The sequence below is a fragment of the Anas platyrhynchos genome, chromosome 2 (genome assembly GCF_047663525.1).
Source record: "Anas platyrhynchos isolate ZD024472 breed Pekin duck chromosome 2, IASCAAS_PekinDuck_T2T, whole genome shotgun sequence".
NCBI lineage: Eukaryota > Metazoa > Chordata > Aves > Anseriformes > Anatidae > Anas > Anas platyrhynchos.
The window spans coordinates 80068406-80094348 of NC_092588.1; the positions used below are offsets into that span (position 1 = coordinate 80068406).

The 25943-nt window shown below is 35.4% G+C and overlaps 1 protein-coding gene across 3 annotated transcripts in view; it reads right to left on the reverse strand.

Moving 5' to 3' along the window:
* The window catches only part of RELCH (RAB11 binding and LisH domain, coiled-coil and HEAT repeat containing), a 74341-nt gene that overhangs the window by 31474 nt on the left and 16924 nt on the right, over positions 1-25943 (reverse strand). For all 3 annotated transcript variants that reach the window (XM_038175614.2, XM_038175613.2, XM_038175616.2), the window contains exons 3-11: positions 18226-18297; positions 18058-18113; positions 17832-17945; positions 15071-15274; positions 14893-14984; positions 13597-13905; positions 9328-9403; positions 8829-8924; positions 751-863 (exon numbers count right to left, since the gene is read on the reverse strand). In XM_038175614.2, the coding sequence (XP_038031542.2) occupies positions 751-863; positions 8829-8924; positions 9328-9403; positions 13597-13905; positions 14893-14984; positions 15071-15274; positions 17832-17945; positions 18058-18113; positions 18226-18297 (1132 nt within the window). The remainder of the gene's footprint in view (positions 1-750; positions 864-8828; positions 8925-9327; positions 9404-13596; positions 13906-14892; positions 14985-15070; positions 15275-17831; positions 17946-18057; positions 18114-18225; positions 18298-25943) is intronic.

Consider the following 25943-nt stretch of genomic DNA (forward strand, 5'->3'; position numbering starts at 1 on the left):
AATCACCAAATATGAAAAAACTTTCCATAATTAAAGAAAACATACCAGCTAGGATACAGACTTTCAACCTTAAGGATCTTAATCCTACCCAGATGGGTACAAAGTCAGACACTGACTACTAAAAAAGAATTATATTTATAAAATTAAAAGAAATATTTTGTTACAAAGTCTTAACTAAAATAAAACAAAGCTCTTAATACTTGTCAAAACTAAATAATTTGCTTCAGTCTTCTGAATTTTTATTACTATCGTAGTACTGAACCACAAACAAAAAGAGTACTATTGTCCTCCAACTATTTTCCCATGCTAAATAAACACGGTATTTTAGCTCACAAACATATGGGAAACTAAAACGCACTAAGAGAGGAGTTTAAAAAAGCTGCTTTGATTCCTCTATCTACCACTACTAACAAGTAGGATCTCTAAGAAGTAGGATGCTAAATTAAGAAGCAGGATCCTAAAGTTTATTTTTACAGAACATCCCAGTACATCCTTAAGGGAGAAAGGGACTGAAATGCTACACTGCAGCTAACCAAGCACATTCTTGCATTTCAGTAACTAGAAAGTACAGGTTATAGAAATGGAAAGCCCCAAAGTCCACACAAATTTGTCACCATTGTACTAACACAATATCAGCTTCAGTGAAACTTGCTTAAAATCATCCAGTAATATCCAATTTCTATTAGTTCAGCTTCTTTGACAAAGAAAAAATGTTCTTTCTTGTCCGGCAAGACACGAACGCAAACACACCTTTGCTCATCATCTGGCCGTTTGATCAAATTGAACAGGATGTGTAGAAGCTGATCTCTCTCTTTGGGTTCAGGATGGAGGCAGGCCGTACACAGGATGAGTGGGATCAGTTCCTAAAAAGTTGCAAGTAGGGGAAAACCAAACAAAGTAAAAATGCTTTTGGCAAATTTTCTTAACGGAAAAAGAAACTAAGAAGATAAATCTAGTCACGTAATATCAAAAAAGTTACAGATGTTTTAGCCTTGACTTCTTATAAAAGTGACCCGAGAGAAGTGAAGGCCTATGAAAATTAGAATTATTTTCCTGCTAGGAAAGATTAGGGGACAACCAGTACAGATAATAAAAAGCTCTACAAAAATTACAACTAACATATGCAGGTCACTTGCAACCAGAGTTACAGGACATAAATGGTCTGTATTTTTTCTGCTACCTAAGAAACTAAGAGAGCTCCACAGACATCTATGGAACAACCTGCAGAGTCAGAGATAACATGTCCAATGAAGCACACACAACATTTTCATGCACAAATTTGAATAAGCATCATGGAACATACACTGGTAAAGGTGACTGCAAATACCTTCTATTTTGTGTTGATTGAGAATGACATGGTTTCTTAAAAGATTTATTTTTTTCAATAAATAGGCAGTATCTCAGCCTGAATTTTATCTTTAGAACAATTTGTTTTCCTTAATGAACAAACTACCAAGAAAATACCGTATCAAACATTAACTAAGAGAAAATACAAGATTGTTCACAGAAGCAAAGATTTTCTTATCTATATGCCTTAAAACCGTAATGGTATTCATTCCCAGAAGAAACAAATGTTTGTAAAACATGGACTGGAAGTCCCTTTCCTTGACCCTAATAATAGGAGCCTTTACTCCAACCCAATTTGGAAACCACACAATTTCCAGTTGATTTTAATAATATATGGACAGAAATATCACAATGGGAGTTTGGGAGGATAAAAGCAAGACAGACCAAGGTGTCTGCAGAGAAAACACAGGCTAGTAGCCAGGAGACTGCCTCTCCCACCCTGCCCATACTTGGGAGCCAATTTCAACAGAAAAGCTCTTTGCAAATGAATAAGCAGTGACAAACAAGCAGATGACACTGGCAAAACACTTTTCAAATTACCAGGAAAGATTGTACAAAACCTATAAAAAAACGTATTTCTCTCTAACATCTTTGCAGGGAGGTGCCAAATTCCACTTGCAGACATTCAAAGTGAACTATTCTTGATGTTCTTGAGAAGTAAGCTGATTAAACAAGCTCAACTTTGATTATCCTGAATAGCCAGAGCTATGTTTATTATAAGCAAAGAAAAATGCTCTGTTTTAGAGCATCGCCTAAACTAGTCTACTCTTGATAGTTCTTGTTTTCATTTAAAAAAAATAGTCCACTCAACATGCTCTTTTCCCCCCTGAAGATGGCCAAAACAGGTTCTAAACCGTATTTCAATGTACTGCGAGTCACTTTAGCAATATTTAACCTATCAAAAGGTATGGATTAGGAAAATTACTTTGAGACAGATGAGTGCATACAGAAATATCTCACCAACCACTTCAAAAATCTGGAAGTACAGAAGGAGAAATGAAAACTAGATTTGACCAACTGGACACTTCTATTTCTCAACATTTTAATATGAACCAATTTTTGGTTTTGCTTTTCTGTGATTTTACCACAATGTAAAAAAATGTGAAAACGTATTAAAGAGGAATTTTACCAATGTTATTGCACAAAGAGCTAAACTTTCTTCATTTGAAACCTCCATTCCCTCTGGAATTTGCACTTTGTATGTTATTCTTTTTATCTTTAATTTTTCATTTTATGCTCCTATTTGAAATTCTAAGAAGGGAGGGGACTTAACTTATTTATTCTTTTTTTGTACTTAACAGAAGCATTTTCTCTACTGCAAACACTGTTTTAACTCAAAAAGATTCTAAAAAAAAAAATTACAATAAGAATGCCACTCTAAATGCCAATACTGATACATTAAGGTAAGATCTTTCAAAAAATAAATCCAATTGCATTTTGTATATACAAAATCACTAACTTCACCACAATGATTACAGGTCATGGAAAAACCTTTTTACTAAAAAATAAACCACATTACTATGCTGAGGCACAACTTTCTGAAGGCTACTCTAAGTTCTAATCATCCTAATAGCTTTGCAAATATTCTTAAGGATTCTTATAAAGATTATTAACATAAATATATCTCCTGTGAAACGGGACACATAGTTTTAAGGAGGTTTTGTTTCATCTGTTGAAATCATTACACTGACTCCACTTTCATACTATGTCTGAGTACCTACTCAAGAGTCTCAACTGCTCACCCAGAACTACTGTATTTCAAATCAGTGCCATGAGGGCTTTTTTTAAAGCTTCCTTTCAAATTAAAGTAAGTTAATAAAGTTTGTTTTTTTTTTTTTTTTTCCATCTGAGTCTGTATGAAAGGAAAACACCTCTGAATATTCACCTAGACAGCTGTTGATGAATTACCTAACACCACTGATATGGGGCAGATACAAGGCTAATTCTTTACCTTGCAGAAAGCTGGTTATTACAGCTGATGGAATTAACTGTATTTTCTTGTCCATTGGTCATTCTTTCATGCATACTATGGGAGAAGAGAGCGTTCTCTGCATCGCTGCACCAGTGCTGCTACAGTTCCTTCTATTAAGGGGAGTGGAGAAAGAGTGAAAAGTCTTGAACAGTGTTGTGCGTGTTCCCTACAGACTTCAGAGAAGGGAAGGTAAAACTGGAGATGAAAGAGTCTTTCTCTAAAGAAGAACAAAAAACTGCTCTCATTGATGGACAGAACACGTCAAGTGAGGTCTTCTGAAGATTTAAGAAGGGACAGATTCTTGTCTGAATATTCAAGATGATTAAGAACACAGCTGTACAACACCAACTTACAGGCAGGTTCAAGTTCATTCCTTTTTGCTGATAAAGGACATGCCTTAGATAAATCCCAGATTTCTCATTCTCAAAAAAGCCAGCAGAGGAACGCTGTAGAAAACTGCACATTTTCCAACAACACAGAACAAAATTGGCATTTGGCTAATCAAGGAGAGGACTTCCAGTGCCAATTGAAACATTCTGCCTTCCTTGGGAAGGAATACCACTTGTGCTGACACTTCGATGTTAAGAACTTAAAATTAAAAATGTTCTTTTTAATTCTTCTCTATTCTTAATGTTCTTCTCTATTTAATTTTGGATCTTTCCTAAACATCCTGTACATGCCCCACAGTTCCCTTTCCCTTTTGCCTCTGACTTCAGAAAACAGTGATTAGTTTCCACTGCAGCCAGCAAATGATACCAGAAGGAGTGACTCGCATGGTTTTCTCATTAGAGGGCAAGCAGACTGCTATCATATTCTCGACGCTTGTGATTTGATGAGCGAGTCCAGAAATAAATCACATCATACTGGAGGTCTCACCTCTACTACTGAAAAAGTAAGTTTGTTTCTGGAGCAAGTTTGTTTCTGAAATGTTTTGTATTTGAGAGATGACCAATGGTAGAAGGGAGAGGGAAAAAAAGTTAATTTGTTTTTACTGTGAAATGAGCCACACACAGGTAACCCATGGACAAGACCACAAAGCTGACCTAGCACACTGCACAGAAGAACTGAAACCACCCAGCTTTTTGTTTTGCTTCTGGGTAACTCTCCCCAAAGGAAAAAAAATCACATTTTTTTCTACAGCATGAAATATACCACAGAACCTTTGCACAACTTCTCCCTAACTTATAACAACATATTCTGTGATCTTTGAACAGGATTCACTATTTGAGCTGACTGAAGTTCTCAATAATGATCTCAAAAATATTTACATAGGCATATGAAGCAGCTCTTCATTATGGTGAAAAGCAGGTGGCTTTTTAACAGGAACTGGTATTACCTCAACTAGATGTAAAACAGTTCCTCCTACATGTTTATATACATATATATATATATATATATATATATATATATATTTACACAGATTAGAGCAAACATTCGTTTATTTTGCTGGCAACTTTCTTGAAAGGTAGCATGGTATTTTCCTATCAGTGTTGTTGCCCATTTACAAGACTTTTGTTCAATGTTCTGACTAGTCTTGTACAACTGAGTTTCTCTCACTATTCACGTCTTTTTGTTGACGTGTTCATCAGTAAAATCATCATCTCAGAGAACAAATGAAATCAGTGTTAAGTGCCAAGATTGGTTACTTCAATAGCTCGGCATAGTCATCTTCTTTGTTATTTAAAATATTAAAATTAACAACATGGCAAGGAGTTGTAAACATAATAAACCAGGATGACATTATGATAGATCTCGTGAACGTGCTCCTTTTATTCTCCTCTGCTAGTCAATGTTTAAGTTGTGATTGAATATTATATATTATAACATATTTGATATTATATTATATTAAATTATATTACATAATATTACTATTGTATACATTTTTTTCTGTAATGTAAAGCCTCTGAATATTAGTAAAGCTAACAAAATCTTGATGGAAGCAACCGATACAGCTGCAGGTGCTAGTTAAGTTACAGGTACAGAATCTCTTGTGCAAGGATGTATTTGAAGTTCAGAATTTAGACATCTTTTAGTTTTAAAATGAAAAAAATATTTAATTGCAGTGTTAATACATGACACAAACTGTAAGAGCCTACATCTGCCTAAATTGTACTAAGTAGCAGAAAAAAAACTAATTGCTCATTTAAATGTTTCTCTTCTCCCCTATTATATTCCTTTATTTCTCCCCTAAAAGAGGAGCAGTCTTTTAGAATACACTGATGGATGACTGCTTTCATGCCTGGGAACGTGTGTGTGCGTGCTTTTTGTTGTTTTTCATTGGTTTTAATTTTTGAACAAAGCCTGCATTTCATGACTTTTAAAGGATAAGACTGAGATGAAAATCCACGGTCAGATATGCAGTACTGTGCTGAGACAGATACCTATGAAACCAACCACAGGCTAAAGTGCCTTGGTACTGAGTGTCTGTGTGTAGTTAACACATGCTACTGCAAACAACTTCACATCTACAGCATTACACTCTTCTTGCCAAGAACGGCACTCAGAGCTTGCAGATTCAGCATTCTCTCCTTCAACTCTGAAGAAATAACAGCAGAACTTTTTTCTTAGCACGCTCAAGTTTCCCAACACAGGGAAATGTGAGGACATTCAATAAGCTACTGTTATTATGATTTTGCTAAGTTTGCATTACACTAATGAAAGCTAACATGATAGAGAAACTGATCCTGGAATAACAGGGAATTGAAAGGTACCAACAGTCAGGGAAGTGTTTCTTGATTAAGATCAAGTGTAACAAGATCCTGATACTAAGTCAAAAAGTTTACTCTGGTGCAAACTCTGCTCAAAGACTACAGATTGCAGAGCATGGAAGTCGAACATGTAAGCAAGGTTATTCTTGTTATTGGAGACAGACACTGATTTTTGCATTTATTAAGTCTGACAAATCAGTTTTGAACTGATTTATTATTGCAAAACAAAATTTAAGTGTCTTTTCTCTAACTATAATTTAGCCAAAAGAATCTACTTATTGTATATCTCCTGGCAAAGACAAGGTGGTTGATTATGTTTTTATTTTGTTTAAATAAATGTACTTCAGTTTTAAATGATAAACACATAGTCATTCCCAAAGATTTTTTTTTTTGAAGATTTTAACATTTTGCTACTTTTCATTCCAGTTCATATTTGCTGGCACCCTGTCCTTTGTATGCGAGTGCATGTACAAATTTAAACACATGCATATTTTCCAGTAGTGATGATAAACTAGACACCTGAGATGAAAATAAAATTAAACTATGCTGATGCATGGAATTGTCAAGACCTACATTACATGTTATTGTTTTACCCAGTTGAATTGGTCTATTAGAAACAGCTAAAATTATTGCCTCGGCCACCCCGTTCCTTACCATGTTGCCCCTGCTTTCCTATCTTCCATCAGCACCTAACAGATATGAAACAACTAAAGCAGCACCAATACATAAAATAAGTAATTTTGGAAATGCGTCAGTCATTCTGACACTAATGAGTTGCTGAGATGTCAACTATATTTAATGGACCACTTGTTAACAGGTCAGGAAGCCTGCTACTAACTTGAAGAGGATGAGAAGCACTCATGAAATGGCCTCTAAATCTCTTGTGAAGGACAATATCTATTGAGAGACTGTCATTCTCCACAAACACAGCTTCTTCAAAATGAAAATACACAGCACAATAATTTCAGCTTAAGATTTTGCAACCAAATAGAATGTGACGGATACTTAAGGAACTAAGAGGGGGGGACACTAGAGATTCATTACAAAAACGATGTTTAATTCTCATGCTTTACACACTAACAAAGATCTTAAATGCCACTGTTATATATTTTCAGAGCAGACTAGTAATCATTATTTTTAAGTATCTTGCTCAAATCGGTGGTCGTTTGATACATTTTTATTTTACTTATCAATAAAATTCTGCTAAGACTCTCTAACAATATGACTGCTAAGACAAGACCCAAAGCTGTACCTTGTTGAATAGAGCCTAGTTAATTCCTAGTTTGGGTTTTCGTAATGCTGGTATTTAAAAATATTAACAGACGGTCTACCCAAATTGTCCTTCAAATTCCATGACTACACCTGAAGGAACATTACAATAGCTACAGCAGTGGGTGGTAACTGAGGTAAGACATTTTTAAAGAAAATTTCAATTCTTGGGACATTAAGCATCCCATGCGATCCAGTTACAAAATTCTGCATTGTGAGATCTTCAATCAAATTGAAACAGGTGATTCATTTAAGATGAAAATATATGTAATCAGATCCAGCTTCAAATGTAAAACAAAGTTAAGTAGGGAATAGCCTGTAAGTCACAGAACTATTAAATGCATTACACGGATTATGCTACAAGCTGTGAAAATAAGCCAAAATACCACATACTGCCAAGCAGAGGGAAGGAGAGGAGTAATAATGAAACCAGAAATTAAGCACTGATCCTGGAACATTCACAGAATTATTTTGAAAGATTATTAACATAATCTTTTCTGTTAAAAAACAACACGAAAACACACACTATAAAAGGGTTGGGGGAGGGGGGTTACAAAGTTTGACACTTTTAATATATGGTGTATCTCAAATTCATCATATTAACAGCTAATAATTACTTACATGTTACTAAATTTTAGATTATAGGATCAGTACAAATTTCTTAAGGAGTTTTCAAAGCCTTAAAATAAATTTATGCAATATGCACTAAATCTACTATACTGTAGGTCCCCTTGGCAAGAACTGAAACTCACTCAAACTGTACAATTTTAAATCTCTTCTTTTGGTGTTAAGTATAGGACTGTTGCATTTTTGCTTTTTTTTTTTTTTTTTTACATGCTTTTGATAACATGCAATATATACAGTATAGCAAAACAAAACCATTTTTTCCCATCTTCAGTCATCGTCTTCCTTTTCTATATAATAGTGTGCATGATTATGCAAAACACCAACTTCATTTACAATCAAAATAAACATTGCATTTTAAGTTTATTTAGATTCACTAGAAGTTTAAGGAAAACGTATAAGCAAGATTGGTAATTTTCTTATGAAAAGGTGCCTTTGATGAACATTGTCTTGGATGTTATGTGGAGCTTCCCAAAAAAGACAATAAAATCTTTTTGAAGTACACAGTGCTGTAAAAGAAACTAAACATTAATCCTCTTTGAAATTGATAGACAAAATAAACCAAATGTAGTGTTTGAACTTTATATCCTCTGTTCTTTGTAACACATATCCAGCACAGTCTTCTCTAACAAAAATATTTATGCTACCACAAACAAATGGACCTACAGTAACATTTAGTAGTCTTGCTGAAAGCTAATGGGTGCCTTAAGCAAAGGAAGAAATATTAGGATACCATGCAGGTTTACTGAACTCACCTGACAGAGGTGTAAAACCATTTTCTAGGAGCAGAGATGCATGCACAAAAGTAAGAATATGATTGCAAGTAACAGACTTTCATGACAACATCTTCAAAACGAACAAGAAAGCATCCTGGTAAAAATAAAAAGCAAAATTTCAGGGTTCCTCACCTCTCGCTTTGCAAGCAGCACATTAGGAACAATATGAGGCAGGCAGCGTCCCAACATTAACATGACACTTTTTTCACTGTCTGCAATTCGAGATACCTAGAAAACCAAGTATATTAACTTACTTTTTTTTTAATTGAAGCACAGGAATAGAAAAACATTTTTTTAGAGGACTAGTAAGAACTGCTGCAGGCTGATCACTTAACCAAAAATATTTCATTTGCTCACATACTAACTCATTAGTTTCTGGTCTTGCAGTTGTCATGCCAACTTCAAAAGCATGAATACACTCGTTGAGACTCAGACTCAAAACTTTCTAGTAATTACATAGTTACAGCTAGGTATCATACTTAAGCTAAAATCCCTATTTCTTAAGGTTTCATGCATGTAAATTTATCTATTTACATTAAGAAGCCCTGTAACAAAACAATTATTGCTAGTTTAACTATTGCTACCATGCAGAATAAAGGACATGCTAGTTTATGCCAACTGGAAAATTTACCTCTGATCCCAAACGGCTGTCTGCTGACATCCGGCAGAAGGACAGTAGTGCTTGATGGAAAGCTGGTGACAATTTCCTGAAATACCATCAAAGAGGGAGAGGAAGAAAAAAGGAACAGATCAGAAGGGTAACGGAACAAGTCCTTTGACTCTGGCTTAACCAGCTAGATAAAATGACATTCAAAAGCCTGTTTTACATGAAGTATGCAGCAGAGCTGTTTAAAATTATCTTTGAGCTTTAGTTTGCAGCAAGGCAACAGTGGATATACTAATTAACAAGTTACTTTTAGTTCCTAAAAAGGAAACCTCTTTCAAACTGCTTCACAGACAAAAATAGGACCAAAGCAGAAAGAAAAGGAAGCTTTGGCAATACAAGAGGAAGCAGGCAATTTTGAAAATCAAGGAAAAAATATCAAGCAAACAGCAGTTTTTCTCAATGCTCTGATTCTGCACATTGGATAAAAACGTTTGAGTAGTCAGTCATGTATTAGCTTCAGGATTAAATCCATACTGCTAAATGGCCACTCTGAAATCTAAATGTTGGCTTCAGACAGATAGTGAGAGCATCAAAACTAAACTCGAGTTGCTGCCTCCTCCTTCTTGACGCGTGTCTGTAGAAGTACCACCTCATGGTCACACGCAGCACCAGCACACAGCCCAGCTACTCAAAGCCTCAAGCATATACATAAAACCCCAACAAGAATCTCAGAAATACCATGTCCAAGGATAATAATTTGGCAGAAGCATTCTCAGAAAGCAATTATTGGACTGACCATTATATAAAACAGGCTAGTGCCGGCAGCAGCAGTAACAAAAACTCCTTCTACCTTACCTGAAGCCTGTAGTTAGATGCTAATCAAACACTGCTTCATCCACTCTGCTTAAAAAGAACACTTGTCTTCCAGAACACGCACAGAAAATAATTGACCATATACCACCATTTTCTGTTTGAATCCCCTAACTGTATCAGATGGGATTACGGAAGAAGTCCTATTTCTTATTTGCAAAGTGTTTTTCACCTTTTCAACTCTTAAAACTGCCATTTTGTGAGCCTAAGTGCACAAAAACCTACGTGCATGTGATTGCACATGTATGGACATATACGTTTTTATTTACTGGATTGAAATATTACAAAATAATAAATGCATCAACCACTCTTTTCTAACAAACAAATAACAAAAAAACCACCGACAGTAAGAAGCTATGTTCCTACTTAACACTGTTAAAACTAAGCCAGAAGGATTTGGGTAAATATCCTGGGGTATTTCTCCTCTTCTGACTATTTACAAAATACGATACTTAAGAATTCACATTTATTACTTAAAATCAAGTATTCTTTTGGACAAACATATTTTTTAAAACATGTTATAAATTTTAATGAGGTCAGTTTAATTCAGATCAACTTGATTTAATGAAAGGGTTTACTTCAAAAAAAGAATACTAAAAGACCTAGAGAGTAGTCAGTTGTAACGGATCTTGCTTTGGTAATATGCTAGCCCTTAATATGCAAAAGCATTACTGAATGCTGTATTTACAAACTCTACTCAAGGCTTTACAGTTTATTTACACTGGGAGAATGGGAGCAGGTGTTGCAAAGCAGTACTACAGTATTAACAGACTCGGAAAGCCCTAACCAACCTTTGCCTTGGAGGTCTTTTGTCTCAGCACTCCACAGCATGTCCAATTCTTATCTGCCTGAAACCTTAATTAAACACCTAAATAAGGGCAAAGTTCTATCCCCATTTTGGAGAGACAAAAGCTAAGTGTGACAACGTGCCACTAAATTTCTCTGGGGATTAATTAACAGCAAGCTCTGGGCAATGTGGATTCCATTACGCCTTCTGGCTACGTACACTCTAGAAAGCTTGATGAAATCTAGTAAAATCCTTGAAGGCTTTTCCTCACAAAAACAAAGACAAACACAGGCCTCTTGCACACAAGTCAGTGGAAAGTCTTTTCAAGGACCAATAGATGCCAGTAATTAAGATATTCAAATGTAAGAGAGTATGATGCATACAAAAATCAATCACCACTATTCTATTCCATATATTAACTAGGAAAAAAGAGTCAGTTTATTGAAAAAATGAGGACTGAATGTTACATACAGAAAACACCTTGTGTTTGGATCAAATTGCCCAACACCTAAAATGAGTTGAATAAATATATGCAGTGAAGTCTATTTAAGCTACCGCTAGTGCTTTCTCCTGCAATCTGTTACACAAGGCACTTTTCCAAGGATCTCCACGTCCTCATTTTCGGGCATGCACACACATCTGTTCTCACTGCAGTTACACAAAGCAGGCTCACTTGCTCTTCTAGCCTTTCTTCCCATCTGAGCAAGGTTTTTGCCAAGAATCCATTCTGTAGCTACTGCAGTAACAATCTTGCCTTTTAGAACCTAGGCTTAGCATTGATTGCAGCTTTTTAATACCCTCTGAATAAACCGTAGTGATTGTCTTCCACAAACAACTGCCCCCAGACTGAAGGAAATAAACACACAGCACTTGAACACTGCTTCTTCTCCCACAGATCTCAAAATACTTAAGAAAGCATTTGATTCTTAATAAAACATTACTGTGTTACAAGCCAAGTTCGTAACCCAGGAAGACAATTCATAGGTAAAAATCTATAAAACACTATCAAATATGGCTTACTTTGACCCTTCAATGCCATGTCAAACACAACTTTCAGTACAAAAATAGCTGAACATTACACACACACTACCTACTTCTGCAGTGAACACCATATAAGTGGACTTCTGAAGTTAACATTCTCAATGTGAATTCAAGGTTCTCTCCAACTACTTTTCAAATAAATCCGCTTGCATACAGATTTTAAAACTTCAGTTTTAACTACTTTATTTTTATTTAACTACTTATTTAGTATTTAACTATTCTTCTAAAGATGTCAGATTCCTCTGGAGATACTCATAGTTCCTTCCTCTCATTGATCTCCCCCTATTTTGATACCTATCCTCTACTATCCCTAAACCATCAATCTACCATTCATGTTCTTAATTCCTCCGGGCACTCCCAATTACTCTGAACAAAAAAACACGCAGAAAGTCACAGATGAAAGTAGGCATACAAATTTATAATTCATGTATGACAAGTACAAATATTGATTATTCAAGTTTACTTTCCCATTAAATGCCAGTAGGTTCAGCTAGAATAGACTAAATCAGAAGTAATACTCTAACCCACTGTATTCAGAAATCAGACATCTTTACTGCTGTTTTATTCTGAAGAATATACCACTAAAAAACTGTCTCCATCCACTAAGATTGAGTAAGACAAGTTTGGTAAATCTAGGGTGATCAGGACTTAAAATTTGCATGAAAAGTTAATTACTAGCAAGGGCAGCAACTCACTATTTTGAGTGGGGTGGGGAGGAAAGCAGGAGGCAGTGGTAATTTTCAGCCTGTATTGATTTTCCATCTGCACAGAGTATCACAAACGTAGATTTCTGCTTGGTATTATTTTCAGATACATACCTTCAGCTGTACATACTCTTAGTATCTGGGTGGCCCACATTACTTCCAATAGCTACACAGTTGCATATCTATTACTTACTGGACATCTTACTCTCTCTCTTCACTATAATGCTTAAGAAGATTGCATATATTGGAGAGATTTTGTTACAAACACCCAGACACAAACCCATAGCTTCCAAGTAAAAACATGAATACTCTATTTTCATTAAAAGAATTCAAGTTATGTAAAGAAGAACTGCCCAGAATTCAAAGCTCAAAAAGCAGAATGTCACTGGTAACCTTTACTGGTTATTAAAATAAATAATAATAATAATAAAAAGATATACGGTTGTTTTATATACTGTAATAACAACAATAAGCACCTGCATCTATATACGAAAAGCAAAAATTTCCCCAACCACTCTTCAAGTTGAACAGAAGAGATTTCATTACAAAATTAAATTTTAATGGAGAATGGAAATATCCTGTTTTCTCATTCATCATATTGATTTTAACTTTCTTCTGTTGTTGTTGCAAGGAACAGGGCAACTTTTAGAAACAGTAGGAGGTGAAAAGAAAGCCTTAATGTTGATGCTAAAAATTGTCTTCCCTAAAACCCATCAGGAACAATATGTGAAAATACCAGCAGTACACCCTAAAGGTATATATTAAGTATTTCATTTGTATTCAGAACATGACATGATCTATGCCTGCTGCAGAATTTTACTGTTAGAAAAATATCTATCCACTTTACAATAATTTTTAATTAAAGTATTTCAGTTAAAACTTATCACTAACCTATTAGGTTTATCAAAGTGGACTGCAGCTTTAGTTGATGGAGCACTAGAGGACAGTTTCTCGGTTTCTTTACGGGGCACAGAATTTAGCGTATCATCTTTAGAAGTCCTTGAATCCACTTCAGCTGATAAAGAAAGGCTTTTTTCCTCAGTGTTTCCATGTTTATTGTCATTCTCAGAGCTCTTGATATCCAAGTACCGTCCATTGTCCTCTGAGACTGTGAGAGGCACTTGTTTTGATGAAGGATGGGGAGCTACACCATAAACTGTTGACACAGCAAAGTTTTCATTCTTGAGGAAATCTATTTCACTAAAAAATTAAAGCAAACAATGAAATATTTTTGTAACTTTCATGAGAAGGTTGTTGGAATCACGAGACAAGCAAGGAAACAAGGACAACATACTGAACAGCTCCCTCTTTATCTCCAGTATGTTCAAAACTTCCATTAATAGACATAATCTGCATCACATAAGGTCTTCAAATAAGCACCGGTTTACCAGAGTTCTTTAGTCAATAATTAGTAGTAAGAAAAATGTTGCATTCAGAATAAGTGAATCAATTATATAAATGAATAAGAAGAGCTCGCACTGCATGCTTCTGTCTGAACTCTGAGCACTGAAACATTGTCAAGAGACAGAAATCCACCTGGGGTGCAAAACTTAAAATGCTGTAGCAGGGAATTAATACATACCATCCCACACAGCTTTCAAATGGTATCTGTGCAGATCAATAAAGCCACTGAAAAACTACATGCTTGCCTACATTGATGCATCTCTTAAGAGAAATTACATTTTATAGCTTACAGAACCATATGTTTTGATCAAACATTTGAAGTCTTTTTGTTTTTGTTAAAGATACTGTCATTTCCACTAGTCTTGCACTGTAGAAAGAAAACCTATATTGAAATAAGTTATTAAAACAAACACCTTTAACAGTGTTTGCAAGCTGTACGTGCTGCAGTACTGAGGAGCGAAATGTAGCTGACTCAAGAGAAAACTTACACAAAACACATCAGAACCGATTCTGTTTTCAATTAGGTAAATAAAGAAGTTGCATTGAAAGAACAAAGCTCATTACAGAATTAAATGATGTAGGTAATAAAATGCGACTACTCAGTTTGGAGCCTCTTTTTTTCCTTCAAATCAAATAGCATGTATTAGAAGGAAAGACTACCCTGTTCCAAAGAACTCCTAGTAATTTTACTGTTATAAATTATGTTGTCATAACTGTTCTAGAAAAACATTGAGAAGTTATTTCAACATTTCTTTCCAGTCAAGCAGATTGATGAGTACATACCTCTCAAGTCTTTGGATTTGTTCCATCAAAGACCATTTCTCACTGTTTAACACACTAATTTGATCTTCTAATTTTTGCACTATTAAACATTGCTAAATACAAGACAGAAATAGAAGAGTTTAGTACAGTAAAGTAGCAATGCAAACAGCTGAAATATCTCTTCTGTATGATCTCTTACTTCTATTGATTGTGGTGTTGTTTCAAATACAGGGATGTTCCCAAGTATAGGAGTGGCAGCCTCCAATTCATCATCATCTACACCAACTGACACATCCACCACGTCTCTCGCAGTAACATGATGGTTTCCAAAGTCACGATAGAGTTGTAACAGGTCAGGAGGTTTTGGAATGTTCAATCCTACATCATCCCACAGTTCAAAATCCTTCAAAGGAATAAGAGAAACCAAACTAAACCATACTTTCTCTTAGTATGTGTTTTCTTTCTCATTTAACTGTAGGTCTGTATTTGCTGTAGAACAGCAAAACAGTCGTGTCAAAGCTGCTTTTCCTTGTAGTAACAAGGAAATCTTGAAAGAGATAACAAGACACAAACGTAGAAAAACATCTCATTTCATGAAATAAAGCATTTCACACTAAAGGAAGCTTTAGGTTGTGTACTCAACAGAAAACCTTCCAAAACACACAGCACACTTTTTATTTCTGTATGCAAATACTTCTGAGACTCAGATACATCACTGATCAAACTCCAGCAGAAGCCAGTAAAGTCGGTAGAAGACTGACAGGGCTATCATTTTGTTTCCATCTTATTCACAAGTGCAGGTATAGTCTTCCAGAAGCAGACAGTCAAATAGCTCTGAAGATGACTGACAGCATGCACGTGCTCGGCGAAATCTAAACATAATGGTATTAACTGTACATGGGTGAAAACAATAGTAGGGCCTCCCATCTCAAACCACTACTACGTGATTTTACTTTTCTCATTGACATGTAACCATTCTATTACTACAAGATTATTTCACATTCCTTTGTATAAGCACGTATACCTTTCCACAGGAGTTGTAATGCTTGCTTTCAAGGCATTAAATTTCAAATATATATACATATTTAAGATTTTTTTTCTACCCTTCAAAATTTTCACTATGTTTTGTCATAGTCTAGTTATATACATGCATTCGAACAGATAATCCTTATTTTGTGGAAAAATGACATTAATCTAGGAAAAACAATGTGCATGCTACACATTAACTTAGTATGTTTATGTTTACTCTATACAATTGAGAACTTTGTTTTTGTTAGTAACCTTACAACATAAAACATTTCTAGTTGAGAAAATGCAAAAAGCTAGGAAAAGTTATTTGTCTTATCTGGTTTTGGGGCTATACCCTCATGAGTATATGTATGAAGACCTAGTGCTATTAAACTCCACTTTTAAGGGAGTGATTCAGCAAGTATTTTTAATAATTCATTTTCTTTAGAGATGAAGATCTGAATTGCAGGAAAAAAACACTAGGGGATTAATTAGAGAGAGAACTGGTTGAAATTCGCATAGAAAAATATTTAATTCTACTAGAAATATTCAGTGTTGTGCTACATATATACTGAGTGTTGATGACACCACTTTCTTCACCCAGTAAGAGTTATTATGTAACTAGAACCTTCCCAAAAGAGATATAAAAATGATCATTGTAAGAAAAATGTATTAAAGCACAGCTGTTATGAAATACCTATGATAAGACCTTATCAAAAAGAGATTCTCCAAGACTGGATTCAGTGTCACAGTGTGATTAAATATACACATAAATATACACTCAGGAGATGACAAAATTAATATAAATAATCAACCCATACAAATCAACTGAGTAGGATTTAAGGCCACATGCCAGAGGATGGTTCTGTGAAGCTCAGGGAAGCCCTGCAGTGAGGGGCTGCCTCCCTGAGCCTGCAGGATGGCAGGGCCATGCTGCAGCTGCAACGGGAGGCCAGGCACACTACCCTTCAAGTTTCCTGTTGCTGAGGCGAAGACTCAGCTCCAAGTGCTGATGTTTAGCTTGGCAACTTGAATCAAGAACCTAGAGGAATGTCTCAAACATCTGTGTGTGTGGTTGTGGAACAGGGCAAGGGGAGAAAGGAGATCAGCTTCCATCCACTGCCGTGGTATTGTCTCTCTCCCACCAAAGGTTTCCCCCAGGTGAGCTGGTTCAGAGAACCACGTGAGGTGGCAATTAAGAAGCTATGTTTTCACTCTTTGTCCCACACTTCTCCTTATGAGCTCTAGCTAGATTGGCCAGGACAGATGGAAATGTGTGTGCTGGGCAGCAGAGGTGCTTCTTTTTTTTCCTGCTTGGGCTGGCCTGTTCTCAAAGCTGGCCAGGGCCTTCCCAGACCATCTTGGGCAGAAGAGATCCTGCACAGGACTAGAGAAAGCAGCACTGTGACAGTGTGCAGGAGCACGACTTCGCTCCCATGGCTGACACCACACCTTCATTTCTGCGTGTGGAAGTTGCCTTATGAAGGCAAGTTGCCTTTACTGTGAGGGTGACTGGAACAGGTAGCTGTGGAGTCTCCTTCTCTGGAGATATTCCAAATCCCGCTGATCCAGTACAACATGCTGTAGGTGACCCTGCTTGGCAGGGAGGTTGGATCAGATTAATTCCAGAGGTCCCTTCCAACCTCAGCCATGCTCTGATATTAAGTATTTGACTTTCTAGATACGTAAGCTGAATACTGAAATACAAATTGAGATAGTTTTCATCATTTTCTTTTGTTTCCTTTACAGAAAGCAAGCATTCTTGTTTCCTTCCTACAAACTCTGAGGATATACTGCTCCAAATGCTGTGTTTTCAGGTGATGCTTCATGTATGAAAATGCTAGCATACTTAACTCGTGGAATACTCGACATTACTTAAGTTCACTTGAGTTTACTACAAGATCCGAATACGGAAAGCGGACACAAGGAAAAAAAAGCCCATCAGACCTTACCTGATCATGATTTTCATCTGAAAATGTTATTGACGTAAGCTTGTAACTATTCTTCAATAAAAATTCATTAACTAGGAAGTTTAGAGCTCTTTTCTCAAGAGGTCTGATTGGCTCCTGGAAAAAACAGAAAACAATACGCTACTTCTGTGGTTCACTTTCCTGCCATCTACTGAAGGCATGTCTGGATTAATGTCCATGCAAAGCCCAGTTACCACCAACCACCTACCTGAATTTCAGGACTTGATTTATAATTTTTTCGTTCCTGCAAAGGAACTTCATTTTCTGGGGAGGGAAAAAAAAAAAGTAACTAAATTTTACTCTTTCAGAGAGGATGAGCTCAGCTACTTCTACATTGTTCAAAGTAGAGACTTAAGAAAAGGTTTATGTACACCACCTGCAGCCTGAGTCAGGTTGGCTCGGAGGGCCTGTATGGTCTCCTTGGCTTTCCGTAGTTCAAATTCCAGGACTGGACAGGGATTTGGATTAAACACACACAGGCATCCAACCAAGGCAAGGGAAACAAAAAATAAAATATAAAAAGCAAGGATGGGTGTGAAAAAAAATATACAGTTCGTATTAAACAGAAAGCATGCAATCTTTATGGAACTTATGAACACATGCAGCAGAGTTGGTCTGAAAGCAAACTGGTGAACATTTTCCATAGTTTCATTGGCCTTAAGTTAGCTAAATCAAAATTTCAAGCTGTCTGACAAGGACTCGCTGTAGGGTGTTCTGGTTTTGTTTGTTTTTAATTTTGTATATTAATGGGAAAAGTTTTCTTTGTTTGTTTTGTTTTGTTTTTTAATTTCTTCCCCAGTTACAGTCGGTTGATACTGTCAAGCATTTTGATTTCCAGGGGGTGGGGGACTACAAGGGTGATCAGAGGACAGATCTAAAAAAAGCAAATACATGCTGGTGGCACTGTGTTAGCTGTTTCCATGTAGCAATGCTGAAACCTGAAAATAAATGTACTGTCCCATTGAGTACTTGTCTTTTTTTTTGAAAATGAATGTATATACTGAAATTTTACTACCTCAATGGCAGAATTTGAAACATAGTTCATGGTTTCTCTAAAAACCCATCTCTTTTTAAAAGCTTTTTGTTTTATTATACATTCTCAGGAATTACATAATAATTTCAGTTAATTAAATGTATTTAAGGGAATTCAGAATCTAAAGAGATGTACAAGACAAAAAAGCAAAATATGCAGCTCTCTCAATATTCACAGAGAAGCTTACCAAAAAAAAGTCTTTGATCCATTATTCTTAAAAGTTTCTGGTGAGTCTTGACTATGCAACACTTGCAATCATCTAGGGCTATTTTCGAGACTCCAAAATACAAAAGCTGCCACTTCTACCTGCTCTCACTTCCATTACTGTTATGAGTTTCTCACATTCCATTATTTCCTCCAAAAAGGGTCAGGAGTGCTTTGTTTGCACTGGAATCTCACGTGTTTTAATTATAAACAACATCTACACTGTGTTGTCAAGTTATATAAAAGCCTTGTACTTTTGCAAAAAATATAGTACGCGCCTTTTTAATAGCCAGTTAGAGCATCTGAAGGAGCCTATTTAGGGAATTGCTAGATAATTTCCATGCTTTCCATTAATTCCCAGATTACTTTAATTACACTTAAGTAAACAGTTATGATATATAATGAGTCTTGTAATTAAATATACAAGATAAGCACAAAACAGCTACCATACCAAAGTGTTAAACTACTTGAAACTATTCTAAGTTACTCAATTTTGTTCCCCACACAAAACGAGAAGTGTTGCAGTTGCTTTTAACAAGAATATATTTGAGTGACTTTTAATCATTACCTGGAAATAATTTAACATGGCATTTTGAAATTTTTGCAGAGGACAGTACATGGCAGAAACGCTGAATTGGCTCGTTTGTAAGAAATGTTACTGAAGACTACAAAAGGTAGTTTCCTTTTTGGAACATCTGTGACTAAGAATTTTTGGATCACTAAGAATTTTTTTGCATACATGGAAAAAAAGATTCACTCAGTTTGCATTTATCCATAACAACTGAAGGAGTAACTACGGTACACCACATTTGCTACATGAAAGGAACTTGTTTGATGCACAGAATTTTACTGCAGCGATATAAAAGCGCAACTGAGGATACAATGAATAAAATGTATAAAATCTCTCTAGTAGTCAGCAATGCTGATCTGCAAATACTTCTGTGCAACAAAGTTAGAAAATGCTCTTGTAGTAGTAAGGTATCTGATCATTTTAGTACTTCCTTACATTTGATTTACTAATTGACAGTTACAATTCTAAGTTGAAAACTACTATTTTTTTTAGTTTTTGAAAATAGTAAAGAATTCAAATTCACTAATTCTTCTGATGGAAATGACTTTGTGTTAACATTTTATTCTGATTTTTTTTTTTCAATGACCAGAACAGTTGCAGATCAGGAGTGCCCTGCACTAGAATGATATAAATAATAATAATAAAAAAAAAAGTTGGAAAAACAACACAAACTAGAAAAACTCAGGAATCTCATCAAGGAAAATAGGAATAAGACATGACTGAAGGCGTAGAAAGCCAAAAAACTCATGTCAGACAAACCCATGTCAGACGGCAAGAATTAATTTTTTAGTTAACTGTGATGATGCTGAAATTTCTTAGAAGCCATTAGGACTTTCCCCATTGAACCTTAAAAGATTACTCTGCTGCATGTTTTTCTTTATACAGTAGAAGATTTGGAGCATAATATATTCGCGAAGAAGTTAATATATTTGTGAAGAAGTCACTTCACAGCCTGTCACAACAGCTATACCATTCCACTACAAAACAGGATTGCTATAGATGTACCTTATTTCCTTGCCTTAGCAATGTAATCATTATAATTGCCACTGTGCAAACCTTAGTGTACCTAGAAGTCACACATTTGGCTTTTATTCAAAGAAGCTTACAAAGTTACAATTTCAGTAACATTTAATTCTGATTAGAAGCTCTATTTTAGAAGTTATTCTGAAATAGAATCTTCTGCCAAAACACATGAAGATTTTTAATTCAACATCTAAAATAATGAACAAATTATTTCATTAGTAGAGATTCTCTTCTTAAATAAAAATGCAACCCCCATCTCTTTTCTTTCTAACCATTTAGATGTATTGACTTCTTTAAAAAAAAAAAAAAAAAAGAGCTGGTCTCTTCCCCCTCTCTCCTCCTGTTGTAATGCTTGCATACCTTTGCGAGGTTAACCTTTTAAAAACATTGATAAAGTCTGCTGAAGTTTAACTTCATGCTTGACTGAATTCTTAACGTGTGCAACTAATTACAGTACTTGGTAAAAGGAGTTTACACTCCTCAAGAATGATGCATAGAAGAGCTTTATTGCAGACAGCCTAGGAAAGAAAAGAACTGAATTGATTCTCTTCATCAGGAAAGCAGAGAGCAGAAACTGGGAGCTATGAGGTTGGTTAATCCTCCTATGAGTGCCTTCTGGATTTTTCTGGATTTAAGTGGCTGTCTTACTTTTCCTTTTTAAAGAACTCGAATCACTACACCTGTTATTCTGAAAAAAAAATTACTTAGCCCTACTTAGAGTTCAATTTTCAAGCAAGCAACTAAGGATTAGACCAAGAATTAAGTGCTTCAGTTTTTATGTAGCTAATCTACCACTTAAAAAAAGTGCATATGAGTAATGGGTGGCTTCTCTGCTCAGCTTAGAAATTTGCAAAATGATTTTTTTTCCAAGGATGTTACTCTATTCATTCACTTATTAATGACTTCAGAAGTTGTTGACCCACGAATTCATAGTTACATGAACATTAGTTATAAAGAACAACTTGTGATTTGTGATACTGAACGATTTGAGATGTATACAAACAGCACTCTTGTTGGGCAAAGGCAAGGAAGCTGAAGGAATCACAGAATCACAGAATCTCTAGGTTGGAAGAGACCTCAAGATCATCGAGTCCAACCTCTAACCTAACACTAACAGTACCCACTAAACCATATCCCTAAGTTCTACATCTAAACGTCTTTTGAAGACTTCCAGGGATGGTGACTCCACCACCTCCCTGGGCAGCCCGTTCCAGTGCCTAACAACCCTTTCAGTGAAGAAATTCTTCCTGACATCTAACCTAAAACTCCCCTGGCGTAACTTTAGCCCAATAAACAGTACTTTTATAATTTTTCAGTATTTACTTCTGTTTACATGGTGTGTTGCTTTTAACCCAATTACACATGAATTCTGAATTCTACGTAAGAATTATGTTGTCAGACTTTTGCAAACTTCAGTACAAAAATGCTTCAGACAACACTCGGACTCTAGTTTGACATTGTGAAGACGTTGATGGCATTCCAATATTTTTATTTAGAAGTAAATCTCTGAAGCACAGTATTAAGGGCCTCTGTGCTTACCTAGCTTTCTCTGAATTTGGACTTACTGATAAAAGTTTTACTGTCGTTTATTTTCAAGTTCCTCCATCAATCCAAAACTATTCCAGAGGTCCTAAATGCACCCCTCTAAAGGGTGTATGACATCCCATTACATTCAATGGATTTGTGCCTACATCTTTTGTCAATGAGAAGAAATTGGCTGTCAATGAAGCTAGTATCACAGTATACTTCAAGATCTGGTGTTTCCTAATTTCCACTTCCCAGATACAAGTCCTAAGAAGAAAAGAAGTGACCATATTTACTGTTTGCATAAAACATTTCAGGACATAACACTAGTAGAACTGAAAGTCAAAGCTGTACTAGGGATGGCTATCAAGCTACAAAAATTATGATCATTTGGAGACTTAAGAGCAAGTTAACAGAGAACTTGTTATCATTCTAAGACTGGGAAGTGAACACTTAACTCATTAACCTCATTAATGTGTCCAAGTTGAAAACTACAAAGAAGATCTGATAGAGCAGACTGATCTTTAGATTCGACCCTTGGAGTCTACTAACCTTGAAAGAAATTAAGGGGATGCACAACTGCTAAATGGGGCATAAGACAGCAAAGGAGAAGACAGGAACTGGTCCGTTTCCAGTATGAACAAATTGAACACAACATTAGAAAGTGACTACAAACAAGTAGTAGCAAGTATTACAGACTTCTATTGTGGGTTTTTGTTGTGATTTTTGTTGTTGTTGTTTTTGTCTTTTTTTTTTTTTTGGTTTCTGAATTGTGTTTAGTATTATTTATTTTTTTAAAAAGGACTCTGCAAGAAGCAGAAACATTTATATAAGTCTAAATAACATGAAATCCTCAAAAATAAGTGAATTTTTGAACTTGTCTCTTCTCTCCAAGCCCTGACAGTGACAATATTTTATTGTGCTAATCAAAGATACACATTTTAGCCAGAAATTAACACAAAAAAAACAACACAAATGACTGAAATGGAATTTGATGATTTTTCATTTTATTAGCACTGAAATAACAGCATCGCATTTCTAAAATGATCAGAACACTAGACATCCAAGGTAGGTTAGCAATGCTAAATACTGTGAATTACAGAAAGTAGTGTTTTTAGATCACAAACATACATGCGCAGACAGGCTAAGATATGGCAGAAGATTCAGTTCAGAACATGGGATGACCTTTTTACACTGAATACTGGAGGGTACTTGACTTCAAGCTTAGTCTTCTGTACTCTTGTTGTTCTATGAAAATTCCTATTTGGAGGTTTACTAAGCCTACCTAATAAATCCTTCAGTACTGACCTTATCTTAGCACCAACTGCTTCTGTACTTAGTCTTGTAGAAGTTGTTTTTACCTAGTACATTGCAAGATTTAACAATGCATACATTTTTTGAAACTGTGTATTATGAATGCATTATCCAATTAGTTACACAGCACTCTAGATCCATGTTAAGATCAGGTAAATGACAAAGAAAATAGATGTTTTCTATACAATTAGTTTTGCAGTGTTCATCCACATCCTGATGGGTCTTTGCAACTTGCATCTGTTCAGTCAAGCTGATGATAAGAGACTCACTTCACTTCCTTTGATCAGATTTTCCAAACAACAAGTTCATACCAACTCTTCAAAGGACTTTTGCTTCTAGGCTTTTTAACTTCAGATGGAATGAGCTGGACTAACAGATAGGAAATACTTGAATCCATTTTTACCAAGAATATTTCCAGTTATTTCCTATATATATATATATATATATATATATATATATATATATATATATTTTTTTTTTTTTTTTTTTTTTTTTTTTTTTTTTGACAGGTAAAAGAAGTCTGGCAGCTAAGTAGCACCATCCATAGGGGCAAAAACAGAAACATGAAGGCTTTGGACAGTACACGCAGATATTTTTGATTTGCTGCTTTCCAATATAAAAAAGTATTTGCATGGGATGTTATAACTTCATTTTTCAAGTCCTTCTGACTCAGGATTTGTTTCTTTCGATGACTGATATACAACTTTCTTTTTTATCCTTCATTTGACATTTGACTAGGAAATTGATAATAGGAATCATGGACTGTGTCCAAATGTTTAAAAAACCCACAAAGATAACAGCATGAGAAATGTGTTTAAAAAAAGAAACTACTGAGAACTATCAAAAGAACATATGACTATCAGATCATGGCCTCCAGCTTTTGCAATACATTAGAATTTTACCTCCTATGGATTAAAGTTATTTGCTAAGAAGAAAGAATACGAGAAGAAATAAGCAGGATGGACTACTTACATTTCAAAGCACATTTGTAGCTAAGAACAACTTCAAAAATAGAAGTTATTAGCCAGATTTTGTTCAAAGGAGGAGATGGATATAGAAAGGTTTTGAAACCTCTGAGATATTTTAACTGATTTTTTTTAATATGCACATTTTCTGAAGGCAATTCCATGCAAGTCAGTTTATTGCTTGGAGGCTGCATACAGAATTGATGCATGAGATTGTAAGCAGTTATAATCAAACAGAAATAGGATGTTCTAGAAAACTTCAAGTCTTCACTAACATCCAGAAATCCTATCTAGTATTGCTTTCTTTGGTCAAGTTCTCCCATCAGTTTTTAACTCATGGAAAAATCTCTCTAAAGGAACACAGAAATGCAATGTAAATATCCTGCCAAATAATTTGCTTGTCTATTGCATTCAAGCAGCCAATTAATATAACATAGTCTTCAAAAATATTTCAGTACATAATTAAGTTACATTTAATATTTCATTTTAGGATATATTGATTCCATGCTGGAAACAATCAATACCTTGTAATTAATGTTCCATCAGAAGATGAAAGGTTTAACTAGATGTCAATTCTGCCTGGTCCTCACTTTCCACAAGCACCTCTAATCCAAGTCAGTTACCAAACACAGCTCCAAGCAAAGATCAAGAGAGTTCTTTCAGTAATAGTATTGCCAAGAAGGATTGTGGCGTAATGACCATGCAGATACCTTGTCGACCCCCATGGCCACACTCCCACAAAAGATTACCTAGAAAGATTACATAAATACTGGAATAATCTACAGAGATGATGAAAAAGATCAGGAAAATGCCTGCTTCTGCACTGTATTACAGAACATGATTCAGAAATACCTGGGTTCCTTAAAAGACATTTTGTTTAGAACAGCAACTACGTATTTTGAGATTTTTCGCTCCTTGAAACTGACAATATACTTTGCAAAAGACAGGAATTCAATCACTGGAAGAATCTGACAGTTTTCACATAAATCAAAGAGCAATAATTACTGATAGTTTCAGACCAGAGCACCAAAATACATGAATCTTCTTCATGTTTGTGGATTCCACTATTCCTCTACCTCAGGAATAAAGGTTGCATAAGAAAAATGACAATTTCCTAACATCCCTGTTTCTTTTCTGTGGTTCAATACTGGCTGCTATTTCAGATTAACTGAGAGAAATTTCAGAATGAAGAACCTTTGCAGAATTATGTTTAAGCATCCTCTTCTATGCTTTTGTACTTGCCAGTGTTTCTTCTCAGATAAAGCATGGTGGATAGAGCAGAAATAGTGACGTGGAGCAGAGGTATGACTGCTTGCATCACTTCAGGTTTCATAAAGCTAAAAAATGTGAACAAAGGTCACAGCATGGACAATTTTCAGGTGCTTAGGATGTTAAGCAGCAATCTTTGACAGGAAGAAAAATACGATGCATGTTCTAGAGAGATTTTATGATTTTCTCTG